The following is a 21,996-nucleotide window of genomic DNA, read 5'->3' as shown; positions in this document are numbered from 1 at the left end:
GAACTCTCCCGGGTGCAAACGGCGTTGGTCAGAACGGCCATCTGCTGGATGAGCAGCTTGTTGGTCTCTTACAGGGCTTGCATGGCATCCGTATGTGCTTTCTGTTGCTGCAAGTTGGCCTGCACCAGGTGCTTAATCACTTCCTCCATGGCAGCTGGTGTGGCTTGGCTCTGTGTTGCAGCTTTGACCCAAGACATGTAATTCGACCGCGAGTTTATGCCCGCATCCGACACCACTTGTGGGGATCAGCTCAAACAGTGACTTCAGGTGTCATTTAAACAATAGTCTTTTATTTTGTTCAACACAGCCTTAACAAATGCTCGCTTACTTCAGCGGGTTAACACAAAGAAACACAGTTCATATGAAATGGTCCAACTCACAGTCCTCTGTAGTTCCAGAGTTCCACCACCTGCTCGAGAGGGGGAAAAAGAGTAGGCAACGGCAGGCTTATCCACAGCAACACACCACACAGCTTTACTCCCAGTCTTTTACACTTCCAGACTAGGAACCACACCGCCAGCTCTCCTGGGATTCCTGGCTTAAATAGACCAGCCAACACCTGGCCTGGATACATGGGAGTAGTCAACCCACCCAGCTCTTTGACTACTCCAATGAAACCCGGCCCGGATCAGCTGCAGCTAGCAGCTAAACTACCACTAGCAACTGTCAGTAACCTAGGGTTACTGAGAAAACATTACCGGTTAATTTCACTGAGGCCAGGCACCTCGGTGACACGTATCTATCATCTATTATGGCACCTTGTGCCTTCTCACAATATAGAGTCCTCGTCAAAGGAGGGAGACCCCTGGGGAGGTATGGCTGCAAGATCGGTTATGTTCCTGGAGCCAGGGGGTGCCCTTTCGGGCGCCTGTGGATGGGAGCCGTCCCATGAAGATCCAGTGGATCAGTGCGGGGATGCTGCCAGGGGGGGTCCCGAGGAGCGAGAAGATGAGAAAGGGGGGTCGTGTTCAGTAATTGAAGAGGGTAAATAATGAACAGACAAATTGGGGGATTGCCACTGGTGGTCAAAAGGTTGTTTCTGAAAGGAGGGACCAGAGCCCTTTTTGATTCTTGGGTCCTTTTTATATTGTGAAGGAGATCAACCCTTTTTGCTGCAAGTTACACCTTCCACCTTTTCTGCATATTCCCAACTCCTTCCATATCACATGTTTAACCACAGGTGCTCAACAGCAGTCCCTGCTCCACACTCCCTTTGGTCCTGAAGATGAGTTTGAGGTAAAGAGTATCCTTGATATCAGGAAGTTTGGGAAACCTGACAATACACTCCATTCCTTATAATAGAATTCCATCTACTGTCTGGAACAAAGAGAAGGCATAAGGGGGATACTGTGATACCGCTGGCATCTCACCTTTCCTGGCACACGGCGGCCAGAGTACTCCTCTCCATGTAACTCCATGCTGTGCTCTATTGCAGGCAGTTAATGCCAGCTTTCTGATGCGTGCACTCTTACACTTTGATTTGGTCAGTGATTTCCATCAGTGATTGTGAGCCAAAACCAACACAGATAATAATAAGAGATGATAATGAGAAGATTTTCACCTGTTTTGTGTTTTTTTACCTGCACCTGGTTTTGGCTCACAGTCTTTGATGGAAATCACTGACCAAACACTGACCAAATCACTGAGGAGTAAACTAGGCCTTAGGATGTGCATGCTCTCCTCTGCTCCTAAAGGGCCAGTATTTGTATGGGCTAATCTGTCCATCCAAAGGCAATGTTCCCTTGTGTATATAGGGTGCTTTCCTCTATTAGAAAGTGCCTGAGCTATAGGTTCCTAACTTGTCTAATCCTGCAAAGGTTTATGTTATTGCATTGTTCTGACCTTTCTTGCCCCCTCTGCCTTTTTTTTTATAGGATTGACCCTTTGCTTCCTGTCCTAAACACTGCCAAATCACCATATTGTTATGTGCCACCTACCCTGATCTATTGACGACTACCTTATTGCACAAACTCTGGCTGTCTTGATCTTGGCTTGTTCACTAACCATGCTTTTGCCTATTCATGCACTGGTGTCTATTGACCCACTGGGTCATCAGCCTCTTAACAGAGACTACTCCTAGATGTAGCAGCTTGGCAGCCCCTGCTCTAAGGTTAAGATTCCTATACAGGGGTGAAAACCAGGGTGTTCAGTAGGCACAGTCAGCGGGTCTGCTCTGCTGTGTTACATTAGCACTGCACTGATGAAACTTAAAGTTGAAGCCCATTGCTGCAAAATAGCCAAATCCTTAACTGGATTTTCATTTCTTAAACTATGAGGTTTAATTATAGCTTTTATTAACTTTCAATGTATCAGGATCAATATACAGTGTATTTATAACAAATTCATATTTTTTTTTTTTAAAGCCATATGTTGAAATATGTATGAAGCAGCGAAACAAAGTTGAAGCGAAGAAGTACATTGCACGTGTGAGCCCTGAGCAAAGGGTAAAGGCTTTTCTTTTAGTTGGGTAAGATTGTATTAAATTTATATTGCATATATTTTATTTATGAAAGAAGATGTTTTAATATACTTTTACAATCAAATATAAAGCACCGTAAAAGTATGAAGTTGAAAAAAAGACCTATTGTTGTGATCTTGTCATGGGGGTTGGGGGTCGCCCATGACAGACTTCACAGACTCCAATGGTTAAAAAATCCAAATTACAGTTTATTTTGTCTATAACAGTATACCAGCAGCCAAAGTTATGCAGTCACTTTGAAATAAGTTCACAGGAACATAAACATCAAACAAAACACCTGCCCATTTGGGCACTAACTATACTGAAGTTCACTTCACCTAGGTACTTCAATACAATAGTGGGATCAGGCTTTGCCAAGCCCACAGGTCATGCAGCCTGTAAACACTGACACTGAATGAGCATTTCAGCCTTGTATTTATAGAAACAGTAATAAGCCCAGCAGCTATAGCTGGGTTTGCCTCAGGCTAGTGGAAAGTGGTGCACTGGAGTGGGGAAAGAATGGAAAGTCCCACTACCAACACCTATCTGCCATTCCTTAAAAATCCAGCCCATAAAACGCTTTAAAGAAAAGTGTCTCAGCAGATCTACACCACCTTCAGTACTTTTTTAGAAACCACGTTACAATATTATATGTAGTATGATATTAAAATACATGTATCATAATAGCTCTTCAGAGCTCCCAATCAGTGGTCTTTTCTTGAAATTAGTAGCGGTCCCTCTTGTGTTTTTTTTTTAACTAGCCATATGAGTAAAAATGTGCTAATGTTGATTAGTCAGTTATTACCTTATTTTTCAGATTATAATACACACTTTTCTTTGCAAAAAAGTAGGGCAAAAGTGGCAATATATGAAAATGGTCATTAGCATGCAGGAGGCATGACAAGGTGAGGGGTAGCTGAACTCCCATTCCCTGGTATTCTTCTGGGTCCCACTGTGGTTTCCTGACTGTGCACAGCGGCAGAACATAGGGCACGTAGGCGTGCCCTATGACCTGATGCTGTGCGCCGTCAAGTCACAGTAGGAGCCAGAAGAAGCGATGTAGCAGTGAGGTAATTTTTTTTTTTTGGGTAATGTCTGATCGGGGTCTGATCTAAGGCTGATGGGGGCCGGGAGGTCCGATCTGAGGCTGAGTGGGACTAGGGGCTGCAATGTGAGGCTGATAGGGTCTGATTGGGGATCTGATCTGAGTCTGATGAGGGATGGGTGGTCCAATCTGAGGCATTTTTTTTCCATTCTCCAGTGTGTTGCACAGTTGAGTAATTAGTGTGTGGCTGTCTAATTAGGAAAAGCTAAATAGCAAGTCTTGAGGCCAGCTCAGTCCTTAAGAATCCAGAGGAAAAACTGCAGTCTGGTTGGAAGTTGTTTGGGAGAAGAGCCTATACAAGCAGAAAAACAACGCAAGTTTGTGAGTGTCTGCTTGTTTGATTTCTAGTGTGTTTGTATTAAGTGTGTGACTTTAGATTAAATGACTTGATCAATTGCTTCTCATTGCACTGTTTTATTGTATTTTTTTCTTTCTTTTCTTGTGTATTCCTCATTAGTATGTGTTTTATTATTGACAACGCAGTCCAGTGCACATCTTGTCAAATGTATGCAGTCCTGGAACAGCCATTTGAGGGTGCATTTCTTTGTTAAAAGTGTGAGCAAATTGCAGTCTGGAATTGCACATTGTATCTCTAAACAAGCGGGTTTCGACACTGAGTAGCGTTTGAAATTTGGAAAATAGTTTGCTGCTCACTAAGCAGGCACTCTATGGGGTAGATGCGAGTGGTAGTATGGAGGCTCAGGAAAGTGAGGTAGGTAGCTGGATAACAGTTAGAAAGTGGGGTAGAGGAAAGCGTGCCAGAGAGGTTAGCCCGGATCTGACATACCCCAACAAGTTTGCAAGGTTAGCAAATGAGGGAGATGTCAGTTCAGAGATAGCACTGCGGCAGCAAGACACTTCCTCTTCCATTCAGAGGAATGTCAGCTCCAGTCAGCAGGGGGCCAGGAGAGCAGGGTAGGCCAGACAGATGCTGGTAGTGGGACACTCAATTATTAGGGGTACAGATAGGGCGATCTGTCACAAAGACCAGGATCGTCAAACTGTGTTATCTTCCTAGCAATTGAGTTCGATAAATCGTTGATTGGTTGACAGATAACTGGGAGGAGCTGGAGAAGATCCAGCGGTCATAGTCCATATAGGAAACATTGACAAAGTTAGAGGTAGGTGGATCATCCTTAAAAATTATTTTAGGGATTTAGGTCACAAGCTTAGGGCAAGGACCTCAAAAGTATTTTTTTCCGAAATACTACCTGTATCACAAGCCATACCAGAAAAGCAGCAGGAGATTAGGAAGGTTAACAAGTGGCTCAAGGACTGGTGCACGAAAAGGAGTTTGGGTTCTAGGAGAACTGGTCCGACTTCTCTGATGGCTACAGGCTCTATCGTAGGGATGGGCTCCACCTCAATGGGGAAGGTGCAACTTTTTGGGGAGAGAAGATGGCTAAAAGGTTGGAGGAGAGTAATTGCATTATAGGAGGGGAAGATAGTGCAGATAGAGACCTGAGGCGAGGTAAAGAAAGTGGGGGATGAGTTGAAGGAGGGAGTAGAACAGTTCATAATGAAAGATGTAGCATTAAAAATATACAAAAATCTCTTAATTGTATGTATACTAAAGCCAGAAGCCTAATAAAACTGGTGAACTGGAAGTAGTAATGTTTGAGGAGAACTATGACATAGTGGGAATAACTGATGATAGCTATGACTGGGCAGTTATCGTACAGGGTTACAGTCTGTTTACGAAGGTTCATTAAACTGGAGAGTGGAGCGGTTTGCCTTTCTGTAATGTCCTGTCTAAGTGAGGGGAATGAACATGAGGAGCCACAGTTGGTAGAAATACGTAGAGGCAAAAACAATGATGAAATACTGATAGGAGTTTGTTATAAGCCATTTAATATTCCAGAGTCCACAGAAAATCTACTATTAAGGAGATAGATGAGGCAGGAAATCATAATGAGATCTTTATTATGGGGGACTTCAACTACACATATATAGACAGGGAAACTGAAAGCTGTAGATTTCATAAAAGAAACAGGTTATTGGCAATAGCCAAAGACAACTACCTTTCCCAACTGGTTCAGGACCTCACTAGAGGAAAGGCCATACTGGACTTAGTACTAACCATTAGACTTGATAGAACAACACAGGTGCAGGTTGGAGGACACCTGGGAAAAAGTGACCATAAAATAATAACCCTCCATTCAAAAGAGTGTTTCTTCAGGGAGGCACAAAAATACCGAAAGAAAGCTAAAATTGACCAGCTAAAAGAGACCATTGGATTCACCAACTGGGACAATGTCCTAAAAAATAAAAATGTAGCCACAAAATTGGATATTTTTAACTCTTTTTCTTCCCTGCCTTCCTGGAGTCATAACTTTTTTTTATTTTTCTGTTCACATATCCATATGAGGGCTTGTTTTTTTTTTTTGGGGGGGGAAGGTAAGTTGTACTTTCTAATGCCACCATCTAATTTGGCATACCATGTAATGGAAAGGGAGGAAAAAAGTCAAAAAAACACAATTTCTCCACAGTTTTACGGGGTTTGTCCCTTCAGCGTTCCCTTTGCAGCAAAACTGACCTGTGCCCTTCATTTTCTGGGTCAGTACGATTACAACTATGCCACATATGTATAGGTTTTATATGTCTAAATACTTAAAAAAAAAAAAAAAAAAAGTAAAAAAATCTTTTACATATACATAATCTGACCCCCTTAACTTTTGTATAATTATGTTTACTGAGCTGTGTGGGGCTCATTTTTTGCGGGATGATCTGTAGTTTTTGATACCATTTTGAGGTGTCTTTTTTCCATTATGCCATTGATTGTATTGGAAAAATATTTCTATATATTAATAGTATGGGCATTTTTGGATGTGATGATGCCCATGATGTTTATATTTTTTATTATTTTATATAAATATCTTAAAATTTTATATTTTTTATTATTATTTTACATTTTATTTTTATTGTCCTTTACTTTGTTTTTTATAGAAGATTTCTATACTCCCAAAGGGAATATAGAAAAGCATAGATTGGCAGGCCAACATAGGAATTGCAGCTATAGTATGCTGGGTCTCTTCAGAGAGACCCAGCCTATTAGAATTATTTACCGGCATTCCCGATCCCCTCACGGGGGTGACGGTATTAAACCTTTAGATGCAGTGATCACACTGTAATGTCCGTGATCAGCCTTATAGCCGTGGGCCCCTGCTGTTTGAAACAGCAGAGACCTGTCTGCTATGACACACGCTGCACCATGGTTGAAGACCGCTAGCCTCGTACATGCACAGCACTGTTAGCGAATGGGTTAAAAGCATCCTAAACTCTTATAAAAGTGTGAGCAACAAGAAAAAAAAAATATGTGGATAAATACAGTAGAAATGTAAAGGAAGCAATAAATGACAAAAAGAAAGCATGTAAATCACTAAAACAGTAGGGTAGCGAGGAAGCATTCAAAAACTATAAGGAAAAAAATAAAATGTGTAAAAGACAAATGAAAGCAGCCCAACCTCCCATCATCTTGGCCTAGCAGAGTGTGCCCATCATGTTTCTTCAAAACAACCTCCTATATCCAGTGCACCACCACAACCACTCTTGGCTTGCCTGCTGAATTGTTGAGACTGCAACATCATCCCACAAACTGCCTGTAGACATGGCAAAATCAGTTATGAGAATACCTCTGTTTTGATTTTTCCAGATTTCTCAGCAGATCTGCAGAAGCAAAGAGCATTGTTTGTCAGCATCAAGTGGCAGCTAAGGCAGCTTCAGATTTCATACTCTATAGCATACCCCATCCAATTGCTGGAGAGTGTTCAGTTCTTTAACACACTGACCAAAGCAGATGAGTAGATTTCTACCCATCAGCATCATGGGAGACCTTAATCTGCATTGATATTCTTCAAGCTTCATTCATAGTTGCATGACTGGAGGCAACTGAGACAATATATGGACAGAGAGAGGGCCCAGCACTGAACCTTGGGGTACACCACTTATAACCCAGGACCCTTCTGAATAGGAATCATTGACCACAACTCTCTGGACATGGTCCTTCAACCAGTTTTCAATCCAATTACAAACTATACTTTCTAAGCCTATAGGCCTTACTTTACCTATTAAACATATATGAGGGACAGTATCAAAATCCTTTGCAAAAGCCAGAAACACTACATCCGCAGCTGCCCCTCTGTCCAGGCTACTACTCACCTACTCATAAAAACAAATCAGGTTAGTCTGAAAACTTCTGTCCTTGGTAAACCCTTGTTGGTTATCACTTATAATATTGTTTACAGTCACATACTCCTGTATATAGTCCCTTAAGAGTCCTTCAAACATTTTTCCCACAACAGAAGTTAAACTAACTGGTCTATAAATACCTGTGAAGGACCCGGATCCTTTTTTGAATATGGGCTCCACATTTGCCCTGCGCCAATCCTTTGGCACTGTACCAGTACCTAGAGAATCTTAAAAAATTATAAATAGGGGCACAGCAATGACTGAACTGAGCTCTTTAAGCACTCTTGGGTGTAATCCATCTGGACCCGGAGCCTTGTTCATATTTACCTTACGTAACGGATCTCCTAGCAAACCAACCGGGTACCTCCTTTGATGGATGCTCCCAGCGCTTCCCGAGGACTCCAACCACTCCGCTCTACACCAAAACCACCACAGGAGCCAGGAACAGGAACAGCTCTTACAAGACCTAGAAGTAATAGCCAGTCGAGTATACACGTATAGCAATCCCCACACACATTAGACGAGGCTCTATGTTGAATGTAAAAAAGCAACTCTTTAAATGGGTTATTTTTCAGCCTTTTATGTAGGTCTCCTAGCAAGGGACTCTCCCCCTGGGGCCCTTGTAGAAGACTGTGACAGTTTATATTTTAGCCAATCACATGCATTTACAGTATTGACACCTTCCCAGCAATTGTACACAAAACCCCCTTCCCTCTGTCTGTAACGCAATCAACAAAATACAATGGGCATAGTATTTAATGCAATTAACTAACACATTGGCATTGTCTGAGACGCAATTAACTAACACTCTGGCATTCTCTTTGACGCAATCAACAAAATGCAATTACCAAATGTAATGGGCTAACTTAATCACTCACAGACAGAAAACACACATTTTTCCCAACACATAGAAAACACCTCAAAACCCCACACATCCCCATAATGTATACATCCATGGATAGCTCTGATCTGGGTGAACAACATATCCAAAAATCAGGGGTTCCCGAATTCCATGGAAGTCACATTTGGCCGGTCGCAAGCATGGCTTTCCTGCCCAAAACAGTTCCACAGATTTAAGCTGGGCTGTCTTCTCCTTCAAACTTAGTATGGGCCATAATCCTGGGGCAAGAGGCTAGGAGCCAGGCCCCTCCAAAACCCAGTGGTGAGGTTGGTTTTGCCACACATCTCCCCCTCCCAGGGAAGACTAACCAGATACCCGACCTCATGCCGGTTGGTACCTGAGTTAGTCTGGCAGTCCACCCTCAACCAAATACTGGACCTGTTGAATTTTAGGGCCTGGCTCTGTTCTGTATGTCTCCAGCCGTTGAGTGGGCATCTGCTACTCCTTGCTTCATTGGTGTTCTCTAGCTTGGAGCTGTAGGTACTTGGTGGGCAGATGCCGACTGCGCTCTGCCCAGATGCCAGCTCTTCCGCTGGGGTAGCCAGTGGGGAGTCAGCCTCTGGACAAGAGAATAGGGGAGGGCAGAGGCTGACTGCGCTCTGCCCAGATGCCAGCTCTTCCGCTGGGGTAGCCTGTGAGGAGTCAGCCTCTGGACAAGAGGATACGGGAGGGCAGAGGCCAACTGCGCTCTGCCTAGATGCCAGCTCCTCTGCTGGGATGGGGTCAGGGAATCATGCCCCCAAGACCCTGTTGCGGATCAGCTGTGGAGAGGAGGGATCGCTTACCTCCTCCTGGCATTCCTGTGGGGTTGGTGGGGGATCCGTACCGGCCGTCCAGCATCCCGGTAGGCCTGGTGCAGAGACTGCAGTCCCATCTCCCCCATTGGAGTTAGGGGTGCTGTCCCCCTGTGGTTGGGGAGAGAGACCGATTTTCTCCTCTCCCTTCAAGGTACACTGCCGCTGGGGAATGGAAACAATGCTCTCCTCTCCCTGCAAAACATACTGCCGCTGGGGAGCAGGACCAACTGTCCCTACTCCCTGAAACTCCGGCTGCCGTTGTCTAGTCGCAGCTACTTCTTTTCTTTGTTTCGTTTGTGACAAATTAGATCTCTTGGACATGTGGAGAGCTTATCACCCAGTAGAGCAACACTTCACTTTCTTTTCTTAGGTACATGGGGTGCATACTAGACTAGACTATTGGCTCTCCTCTTCGAATATGCTCCATTACATTAGCCCCTTAAGGACCCTCGACGTACATGTATGGCGCTGGTGGACATGACTTAAGGACCAGCGCCGTACATGTACAATGGGCTGATCGGACAGTCACTGACAGCCCTGCCCCTGCTGCATACGCCGGCATCAGTGAAAACACAGATGCTGGAGTGTTAACCCCTTGTATGCCGCGGTCAAAGCTGACAGCGGAATGCAGAGGGTACAGGTGCCCTCAGCTTCCCTATCGGGTCACCCACACTGCAGTGGCAGGGACCCTATTTCAGAGAAGGCAAGCCGGATGTCTATCATAGGCATTGGAGCTTACCTTCTATGGAAGCCTGTGAGATCCAGCCCTTAGGCTGGGTCTCACAGGCAGGCTGTCAGCATAAAAGCTGACAGCCAATGCATTACAATGCAGGTTGTATTGTAATGCATTGCAAACGCTATCAGACCCCAAAAGTTGAAGTCCCAGAGTGGGACAATAAAAAAAGTGTTTTTCCTAATAAAAAAAGAAAGTTTAAGTTAAAAAAATCACAAAATAAAACATATAAAATTGTCCCAAAAAAAAGAAAACCAGACATATTGGGTATTGCCGCATCCATAATGACCAACTCTACAAAAGTATCACATGATCAATGCCCTCACCTGAACTCCGTTGAAAAAAATTAAATAAAAACTGTGCTAAAACAATCATTTTTTTGTCATGTTACATCACAAAAAGTGCAACACCAAGTGATCAAAAAGGCGTATGCCCCCCAAAATAGTACCATCACCTCATCCCACAAATAATGATCCCCTACATAAAACAATCGGCAAAAAAATAAATAAAAATATGGCTCTCAGAATATGGAGACACTAAAACATGATATTTTTTGTTTCAAAAATGCTTTTACTGTGTTAAAAGTGAAAGCAAGTTAAAAAAAAGTTGACATATTAGGTATCCCCGCATCCGTAAGAACCTGCTGTATAAAAATATTACATGAACTAACCCTTCAGGTAAACCTTGTAAAAAAATAAAAAAAAATAACAACTGTGTCAAAAAAGCTATTTTTTGTCACCTTACATCACATAAAGTGTAATACCAAGTGATCAAAAAGTCATATGCACCCTAAAATAGTACCAGCAAAACTGCCACCTTATCCTGTAGTTAACAAAATGGGTCACTTTTTTGGAGTTTCTATTCTAGGGGTGCATCAGAAGGTATTCAAATGTGACATGGCAACTTAAAATTATCCGAGTGAAATCTGCCTTCCAAAAACAATATGGCATTCCTTTCCTTCTGCGCCCTGCCGTGTGCCCGTACAGCAGTTTACAACCACGCATGGGGTGTTTCTGTAAACTACAGAATCAGGGTAATAAATAGTGAGTTTTATTTGGCTGTTAACCCTTGCTTTGTTACTGGAAAAAAATATATTAAAATGGAAAATCTGCCAAAAAAGTGAAATTCTGAAATTTCATCTACATTTTCCTTTAATTCTTGTGGAACACCTAAAGGGTTAACAAAGTTTGTAAAATTGGTTTTGAATACCTTGAGGGATGAAGTTTTTAAAATGGGGCCATTTATGGGTGGTTTCAGTAAGCCCCGCAAAGTGACTTCAGACCTCAACCTAAATCTGGCAAGTTATTGGCGTGGCTAACAAAAATCCTACTACTCAATGGTAAGAAAATACCAAGTATTCCTGGTTCTGATGGATGAATAACCAAAGCCCAACCAACTAAATTGAATTTAACTCGGGTATCCTAAGTAGAAACAGCTATTAAAACCCTAAAACTAGGCAAAGAGCCTGGACCTGATGGCTTTTTGGGGGGATTTTACAGCCTGTTAAAGTCCTCCATATCTCTAGTTTGGTTAAACCTCTTTATTTCCATATTAGACACTGGTTGACTCCCAGACCATGTTCATGCAGTGTGTCTTTCTTTACTTTTAAAGCCAGGGAAAGATCCTCTGTCACCAAGTTCGTACTGGCTACTCGCCTGCAATCTATCCTATTTTAATTTTAATCCCTTCTCAAATAGGTTTTGTAAATGGCAGATCCATCTCTCAAAATATACGACTGGCCCTAAGCGGAATAATTGCTATTTATCAAACCAAAGCCCATAATAGTATTTTTGTCATGGTCATGATTAAGACAGTTAGTCGTAAGTCGTAGACCTGTATTTGTCTGGTCAGCCCATGGATTTTATGAAAAAGTAATAAAGAAGTTGGATTTTATCCGGAGCCTGTTGCTGGATTATTTTTGACTATTTCCTGGTCCAGGATCCGAGCATGGTGAGGGAGAACTGTGGGTGAGCCGAAAACTTCTTTATATTTTACGTTAAAGTGTAGCTGCAGTGTTAAAATATGTAATGGATTGGCTTGGCGATAGAACTCACTTTACCAACTCCTCTGTTAATTCTGAATTCAGTGCCCCTACACATTTTTGTTTCCATCTTCAGAATCATGAACTTAGGCAAACTATCAATGATAATCCTTTTTTTATGGGCCACAGTAATGGCTTGGAATATTTCCAGAAAACTAATGGGTTTACCTTTCCACACCTCTGTCTTTTTTCCATTTTTGGGGAATAAATATGTCTTAGCTGGTAGACCACCAATGATCTACATTGATGTGTAGGATATAAAATAATATCTGATCTTAATGAAAATCTCAACTTGTAACTTTTGAAGAGGCATCCCGTAGGTTTCCATTACTACAGACACAGGTTCCATTACTACAGACATTCAGTTTTCTCCAAGTCCGACAAGTCTTGTATATTGATTACATTTTAGCAGGCCTCCTGGAGAAATTGTGAAGTACCCTCTTGGAAATTAAATATCTAGATTGGATGGGTTGATGCCTCTCCGGGTCCAGGAAAATGGACAGGGTAGATATCTTCCTTATATGGATGTCACTCACAAACTAAATGCCATATTACCTATTGATATTCCTTAGAGCATACATCCTGCCATGGATTAAGTCTAAAATGTCTCTTTCCGGGCAGTATCTCTGCCCCAAGTGCTCCCTACTTGCAGCAGATCTATACTACTGCCTATGGGATTGTAACAAAATCCAAGAAGTATGGTGAGTAATACAAAAACATCTTAAAGATAACTTTGGAATTGATATATCTCTAACCACTGAATGGGCCATTTTCAGTATTATCCCAGAGGATAAGCACCATCTCACTTATACAGAGAAGTGCCTGCTTGCCATTTGGTCTGCTGCAACTTGAAAGAGCATATTACATGCCTGGGCTCAAAATAATACACCAATGTTAGCCTTAATAGTGACTAAGATAGATTTTCTATTCAGAATAGAATGGATTGAATCTTTGCCAATGGACTCAAGAAGGGCACTTCACAACTGTTTCCAGTATACAGAATAGCTCCTGAAGGAACAGCTGGAGGGCAGATTGTGCATACCAATTTGATAATCTTACCATATCTGTCGGCCTCACAATTTTTATCAAGAGTCAAATATGTTATACTTTTCTAGATTTGTTATGATGGTGGACATAGGAATCTAAAGAGTTGCTTTTGTGGGAACGGGGGGCAGTGGGGAGCAGTTTACTTGTATACTCTGTAGCCTTTCAGTGGACGATTGTGGACAGTATAGACAGATGATCACCCTCTGTCTTTTTTGTATGTTGAAATACCAAATAAAGAAAGTTAAAAAAAAAAAATACACTTTAGGCTATTCTGAAAAAAAACAAATGCTTACCGAAATTTAACTTCTGCCTTTTCATAAACTGACTTCAGTGCACATGTACGGAACATGGGCAAGAGAGTGTCTAACTATGCTGATATTCCTGCTGAGACCCCCCCCCCCCCCTTCCATTTGTTTTTATTAGGAGATTAGCACATGTTTACATAACCATGTGAGGGTTAATATATTAGATTCCTCTGTAGTGATTTTGCTATTTTTATATTGCTATTACTGTAGCTTGTAATGGGTATCACAATCTTGTGTGTTAAAGATTGGATATGAAAAGGAGGGACACTATAAAATGGAGACTTGATTGATGTTTGTATGATCGGTTGCTGGTAAACATCTGGGTCATGGCTTCAATAAATGGTCTAATTTAGCACAGAAGGGTGATTAGATGGGCAAGTGTTCAGCTTCTCGGCCCTTTCCTGGAGTATGCATACTTACCAATGTTTAGGTTGGTAAAAATTGGGATATTAAAAATCTCACCCCTGGGAATGCCCAACTCTGCCCAGAAACACCAATTTATGGGCGAGGGTTATTGTTAGCCTCACCCATTTTCAGCCCAAGACGGCCTAAATTTACCAGGTCTGTCTCTGAAAACCAGGGTCTGTCCATGCAAATTTGGGACGGTTGGCAACTATGAGTATGCTGTCTGATTGATGAAGGGGCCAGAGGAGGATAGGTAACATGCACTTAAGTCATGACAGAGGATGTTTTCTTTTCTTTTCTCTCCTCCGTGCAACCTGCCAGCTCCTCCATTGCACCTTCCCCTTCTCCTCCAGGCTGGTTGAGATCACGGCATGCTAAAGGGGGTGGGTTGCTTTAACCCTTCATATCCGCAGGATTGCAGGATGGTCATAACCGTGGAAACGAGCAGTGTATAATGGAAAAAAGAATCTAGCCAGCAAAGGCAATATGGATACTAGCAATACATTACTAAATGCCCTGTATTTACTTTCTCTACATAATAAATGCTATTTGCTGGTGACACAACCCCTTTAATCTTGTAACCTGGTTATTTTAAATTATCTTAAAAGGACCCTCCACCTTCCTCCTATTGAGATGCTGTGGTATGACGTAAAGAGGGCTTTCAATGCAAGGAACCCAAGATATATTGATGAACTAAAACAAATTTGCAAGGAAGAATGGTCCAAAATTGTTTGTGAAAATCTTATTTGTACCTATGGGAAACTTTGATGGAGGTGGGATCTACTGGTTATTAAATTCTAAGTATTGATGAGCAAATAGGTTTGTCTCGCTACTGATGAACACAATTTGTTCAAAATATTATCTTTACTGTGGCCGAGGGACTCTCTTTATTGGGCAGTTAAAATGTATCCTTTCCAATGAAACCAGATCAAGTTGGCCTGTGGTCTCGCAAGAACATCTTAATTTTATCCATGTGCCAAGTTTTGTGGTGTGCACCACAATCGTAACGAATCTGAGTTCGGATTAGTAATGGAAGTATATTTGTGCACATGCCGCTACTGACATGCTGCAATGCGCAACATTAAGATTTAATCTGGCCTCATTCGAAAGAATACATTTTAACAATGCAATAAAGACAGTTCCTCGGCCATAGTAAAGATAATTGGGGGTCATTTATCAAACTGGTGTAAAGTAGAACTGGCGTACTTGCCCACAGCAACCAATCAGATTCCACCTTTTATTTCGGACAGCTCCTTTGGAAAATGAAAGGTTCTCCAACCAATTCTCTCATCACTAAGGCCTCTTTCACACTTGCGTTGTCCGGATCCGACGTGTACTCCACTTGCCGGAATTACACGCCGGATCCGGAAAAACGCAAGTGAACTGAAAGCATTTGAAGACGGATCTGTCTTCAAAATGCTTTCAGTGTTACTATGGCAGCCAGGACGCTATTAAAGTCCTGGTTGCCATAGTAGTAGTGGGGAGCGGGGGAGCGGTATACTTACCCTCCGTGCGGCTCCCGGGGCGCTCCAGAATGACGTCAGAGCGCCCTGTGCGCATGGATGACGTGCCATGTGATCACGTCATCCATGCGCCTGGGGCACCCTGACGTCACTCTGGAGCACCCCGGGAGCCGCACGGACGTTAAGTATACTGCTCCCCCGCTCCCCACTACACTTTACCACACTTTAGCGTCCCGGCAGCCATGGTAACCATTCAGAAAAAGCTAAACGTCGGATCCGGCAATGCGCTGAAACAACGTTTAGCTTAAGTCCGGATCAATGCCTTTCGAAGGGCATTAATTCCGGATCCGGCCTTGCGGCAAGTGTTCAGGATTTTTGGCCGGAGCAAAAAGCGCAGCATGCTGCAGTATTTTCTCCGGTCAAAAAACGTTCCGGTCCTGAACTGAAGAGATCCTGATGCATCCTGAACGGATTTCTCTCCATTCAGAATACATTAGGATAAAACTGATCAGGATTCTTCCGGCATAGAGCTCCGACGACGGAACTCTATGCCGGAAGAAAAGAACACAGGTGTGAAAGAGCCCTAAGTCAAAGGTTCACTTAATTTTTCTCAAGCACTGTGGATGTTTACTCTATAAAACACACAGACAGTATAACTTGGTACTTACATTTTATTAATAATCAATGCAATTAAATATAATTGTGACTTACATTTTATTAGTAATGCAGAAATCCAGGTAATTTTGAAAGAGTTTGTTTACTATTTCTTGCAATAGTGAATAGAAAAGTCACTATCCCCAGTGGAAAGTTAAAAACACAGTGGTCCCTCACGTTACAATATTAATTTGTTCCAGGAAGACCAATGTATGTTGAAACCATTGTAACTTGAGTAATCTGCTCCAAAGTCCACAAATGTCAGCCAAAATAAGTGAACATGCAGATTTAAGAAAAATAAGTAGATAACTAAGACAGATAAAACAAGTTTTTACATATAACTGCCATGAATAGCTGCTAATTAGGAACTAATACAGCTGTTTTACCAGAGAAGTTGCCTTCATTGGTTGGATCTGAGTCTTAGGCATTATATGTTGAGTCTAGTTTCAACTTACTATGGGTCAGAAAAGACCATTGTATGTTGAAAACATTGTATCCTTAATCCATTGTATCCTAAGGGAGCACTGTATATGCCATCTGAAAAGAGAGAGGATGGATAATAACTTTTATTTTTTTTTGTTATAGAGATTTAGATCAAGCTGCTGAAGCTGCAATTGAACATAAAAATGAAAATGAAATGAACATGGTGCTGTCAAAATGCTCCTCAGTCACTGATTCTTCTGCAACTGAGAAGATTGAGCGTGCCAAGGCACAGCTACTTAAAAAATAATCTGTCCTAATAAAGAAAAAACATCACATGGTGCATTTATAAACACCTCATATAACCATGAAAAAAAGCCAAGATATATAAACACCTAGTTGATTTTTAACAATAATAAACTCAAGCAATGTATTTGTGTTTTCCACACAAGTCTTTTCTTCCACATGCTTTGATGAACATATTTCACAACTGTTACTGCATTTCTGTTTGTGTAAATAAGGTAGGTACTAAAGATGGAAATTGTCACCATACCTGTGATCTACTATCTGTTCTTCCATCATTTATGTGTCTGTATATGTACTTGAATTTGATCTAATAAACTCTGTTAACTATCTACTATATCATTTCGCAAGCAAATGCACTTTTTAAGAAGATATATTCATGTATTTGGGTCTAAGTAGAATGGAAGATATTTTTTGAGTAACAATTTAGCAAGTCTGCATTCTAAAGACTTGCAACTGCACAGCACAATAGTCATTAAACTTTTTGATGTTTGATGTGCTTGATCATTATTGCAGACCTCATCTCTGGTCTGCCAAAAACTGGCAGATATCCGATTGCATAAGATGGTATGGCAATGACTAATGATAATTAGTCATAATAGTATAAAAAGATCAGTTCAACCACAATCGCATGATTTCTTACCCGTCCTTTGATTTGATTTGCACACTATTACATCTGTCAATAATTGTTCTAATCTGAATGATTATATAAAATTTCACAGTTTATTGCCCTGTTAACAGATGGCATTTGGTGCCTTTGACATTATAGAAAAGCACTTTGTCTGACCAGGTGGGAACTGTATAAATCATTTTTTCAATTGGTCTTTATCAAAATTGTTTGAACGCTGTTTCTGTGCAGCCTTGAGTTTCTCTAGTAGCAGGATCTGAATTTCCACTATATTCCGTCAGGCTGCTCAGCTCTTGGGCTGCTGATCTCTGAACTTATAAATACGCATTATAGCTCTGTTCTCACCTTATTGATAAAAATGTGGCTTAAAGGGGTTATCCCATGAATAATGTAAAAATTTGAAATCAGATATCATAAAGTACATGATGATCTCTTTCTAACAAAGCTAGAATCAGTCCTGTACTTCGCATGGATCCAGAGATCTTCCCATTCATTGCTCTGCTAGATTTATATCAAGCTGAAAGCTCAAGGGAGTGTTTTTTCTGCTGCAGCTCAGGGTGTGTGTCCATGCTCCACCTATCACAGTTCAGGAGGCAGTTGAAAGATTAAATTAAGCATGTGCGGCCTTATTAATGAGCCAGTCAAAGAAATAAGAAATGAAGTGGCACTATACAAATACATTTTATTGAATAACTCAGTAGCTCTACAAAATTTTTAATTACATGCGATTATAAAAGTATTCAGATCTAGGTGCTGGTTTGAAAACTGTAGAATATTTTTCATTGGAAAACCCCTTTAAAGAGGACCTTTCACCTAAAAAAAAAATGTAAACTAAGAACATAGCTTTACTTACATGCCCCCATTAAGTGTTGATCGGTTTTTCTTTTTTCAAATAGTGCCCCCGTTTGTCCGCTATGCCCCCCCGGAATAATTCCCGCCGTCTATGGTAATGAGCCAGCCTCAAATGGGCTGGCTTTAAAAGTTCTCCTCGGCGTGCCTTCTCTCTTCTCCCTGGCACGGAGCGCATCCAATCAGCGCGCTCCGCTCTTAGCCAGGGAGAAGACGCTCCAGTTCTCGCGAGACTTCAGAGAACTGGAGCGATTTCGTCTATCCGGCTAAGAGCGGAGCGCGCTGATTGGATGCGCTCCGTGCCAGGGAGAAGAGAGAAGGCACGCCGAGGAGAACTTTTAAAGCCAGCCCATTTGAGGCTGGCTCATTACCATAGACGGCGGGAATTATTCCGGGGGGGCATAGCGGACAAACGGGGGCACTATTTGAAAAAAGAAAAACCGATCAACACTTAATGGGGGCATGTAAGTAAAGCTATGTTCTTAGTTTACATTTTTTTTTTTAGGTGAAAGGTCCTCTTTAATACTCCCAAAGCTATTGCACAAGCTGAGCATTGACACTCCTTTCGCTGCCTTCCAATCTTCATTGTACCAAGCTAACAGACACTAACAGTGAATTTCTGATCTAGAGGATGACCTTGTACTGGTTACAATACAGAATATAGTGGAGATCTCAATGCCATAATTTGCGCCTCATTGGAGAGCCAGAATCCGTACAACCAAATATGCTTCCTGGGCTTACTTCTGAATAGTTACCGCAAGTTTAAAGTTGGGCAACAAGATTCCAGTGGAAAGGGCTCATCAAATTGCTCCTAGCTATAGAGACCAAATGGCACGACCACAGGCAGTCATCTTTAAAGTCCTCAATTATCAAGACAAATTAAAAATCATAAGAACGGAGGTGTAGACCAGTACTCTATATATAAAAACAGCAGATATTTTTCCGTAGGTAAGTAAAAAGGAAATGTCACAATAAAATAGTAGCGCACTCTAAAAATATCACATAAAAAGTATTGCATATAAAAGGTTGCAATATATCAAGATGAAAAAAGATATAAGACAGAAGATAAAATGGTACAAATGTGTCCCAGAATGTACATGCCAACAGTCAGAAATGATGTCCAGGTTTCAGAGGATGTGGTCTAAAATAGTAGATCCTGGTTGCTATCAGGTGGATAATACATAAGCTGGAAACTGGACATATCAGGGTAGATTCCAGCATCCAGATAGTGTATGGATGGTGCAAATCAGCACAATAGATCGTTGGCGTGTACCACTGCTGTGCCTATAGTATGCAAGTTGTCTGGTATTTCACCAAACAGCAAAATACATTACATGCGTATCCCAGGTTCTAGACCCAAGAGCGTTTCAGGTCTGAGAGAGTTTCAGGCTCAAATGGGTCACCAGTGTTATGGCTGAGTAGTTCAGCTTCAATGTACAATATCATATACCGTCATATATTCAGCCAGTGATTAAATCCAATAATGGATGGACATAAATAAATAGATACCAAGTTCTGGGTGATAGTCTATCCCTGAAGTGCCAGTTGGCAAATAGGAATGAGGTATATGAAGTATAGTAGGTATGAATTAGAGGATAAAGAAATATATAGCAGACTAGTGCCAGGTGGCGTCCCACTGATGCTAGGCGTGCTGGCTGCTATTACCTTTCTTTTGGGGACCTGCTTTTCTTCGCCTATGGGTATTGGATAAATGGCTACCCATGCAGTATCTACCACATCTATGATTTCTACTTTGAAATGGTGTATTTGGAATGTTAATGGGTTGAATTCTCCAGTCAAACGCAGGGAAATTCTGAACTACTTACACTGCTTGAACCCGCATATAGTTTTCTTTTTACAGGAGACTCATTGGCTTAAGAATAACCACCCTCTTTTGCATAGTAGGAGATTTGCCACATGTGTTGATGCATCTGCCTCCAAGAAAAACAGGGCAGTGGCCATTCTTTTTTATTCTCAAGTTCGACACAAGATTATTGATACCCTTGAAGACCCTGCGGGCAGGTACCTAATGACTTAAGTGTGTATTGAGGGGACGGTTTACTGTTTAGTGAACTTTTATGCTCCCAAAATGCCTAACCCCTCTTTTTTCCTCTCTTTTGGAAGTTACTTATAGCTGGGATGTATCTAATCTTGTGTTGGGAGGGGACTTAAATTTAATTCAGGATTTGGTTTTTGGATAGGTCAAGCAGTATACCTGCCACACATACAGATGTAGCCAAGCTAAAATTTACTCTGATAACTCTTACCATATGTCACAGTGTTATCTCATGCTATCTTGTAAAAAAAAAAAAGCCATTGAAATACATTAAAAGAGTTTGTGCCATTTTTACCTAACGTGTTAACCATCAAGTTTAGCTTGGCTGCGTCTGTATCCAAACTCATAATTCTATTCAGTTGCCTATGGATTGTTTAAATCTTTTTGATCCCTCTTCAGCATCCAGTAGATCATGACTACTCTCACCTTTCTCATGTACTTATGTATGTATTGTAGGAATGCGCAAGGGTATGTGTCATTGAGGTTTTTGGCCTCGGTGAAGTAAGAAACTGTATTCTCAGGTGTCGGCTGCAGCTAATGCTGATTGACACTTTGCTATTTTACTATGGCTCTATAGTTGATCCAGGACGGCTCTTACTGGGAGTAGTCAAAGTGATGGGTGGACGACTACTCCCCACGTTCCAGGCTAGGTCTTGACTGACCTATAATAAACCCAGCCAGCAGTGTCAGCTGGGAGTGATTACCTCTCTCTGACGGAGGGGTTCTGGCAATCGCTGGTGTGGGAACTGAGCTGGTCTGAAAAGCTAAAACCTGTGTGTTGGGAGAGCAGGCCACCTAAAGCCTGCATTTTGACTGCTGGAGGCAGAACCGCCGACAAGGTGATGTTGTTTTGTTATGCACAAACTTTCTACTTGATGTGAACAAACACCAACCTTGCAAAGAGTGTTTTTGTTTGACCTTATGTGTGAATAAACACAGACATTTTAATTACAAACTTGTACTTTGCCTCTGTACTGCACCCGCTTATCCCAATTACCAGATAGAATCCCCACAATATAAAAAATAAGGCAGCACTCCAAATCAGGGTGAAAGGTGATGACCCAATTTACTTTTATCTAACTGTGCTGCTGTTGTTTTTTTTATATATATAAATATATATATATATATACACACACACACAATACAGACCAAAAGTTTGGACACACCTTCTCATTCAAAGAGTTTTCTTTATTTTCATGACTATGAAAATTGTAGATTCACACTGAAGGCATCAAAACTATGAATTAACACGTGGAATTATATACATAACAGAAAAGTGTGAAACAACAGAAAATATGTCATATTCTAGGTTCTTCAAAGTAGCCACCTTTTGCTTTGATTACTGCTTTGCACACTCTTGGCATTCTCTTGATGAGCTTCAAGAGGTAGTCACCTGAAATGGTCTTCCAACAGTCTTGAAGGAGTTCCCAGAGATGCTTAGCACTTGTTGGCCCTTTTGCCTTCACTCTGCGGTACAGCTCACCCCAAACCATCTCGATTGGGTTCAGGTCCGGTGACTGTGGAGGCCAGGTCATCTGGCGCAGCGCCCCATCACTCTCCTTCATGGTCAAATAGCCCTTACACAGCCTGGAGGTGTGTTTGGGGTCATTGTCCTGTTGAAAAATAAATGATGGTCCAACTAA

At 41.6% G+C, this 21,996-nt stretch overlaps 1 protein-coding gene across 3 annotated transcripts in view; it reads left to right on the top strand.

The window, feature by feature from the left end:
- Positions 1–17,159, top strand: part of VPS16 (VPS16 core subunit of CORVET and HOPS complexes) — a 517,606-nt gene extending 500,447 nt beyond the window's left edge. For 2 of the 3 annotated variants that reach the window (XM_044302613.1, XM_044302612.1), the window contains 2 exons: positions 2,364–2,467; positions 16,683–17,159. In XM_044302613.1, coding sequence (XP_044158548.1) covers positions 2,364–2,467; positions 16,683–16,827 — 249 coding nt within the window. In that variant the 3' untranslated portion in view covers positions 16,828–17,159. The remainder of the gene's footprint in view (positions 1–2,363; positions 2,468–16,682) is intronic. The other variant, XM_044302614.1, reaches the window with a different exon arrangement.
- Positions 17,160–21,996: the final 4,837 nt, after the last annotated feature.

Source organism: Bufo gargarizans, chromosome 8 (assembly GCF_014858855.1).
Source record: "Bufo gargarizans isolate SCDJY-AF-19 chromosome 8, ASM1485885v1, whole genome shotgun sequence".
In the NCBI taxonomy this organism is placed as follows: Eukaryota; Metazoa; Chordata; class Amphibia; order Anura; family Bufonidae; genus Bufo; species Bufo gargarizans.
This window is presented reverse-complemented; position numbering and strand designations above follow the sequence as displayed.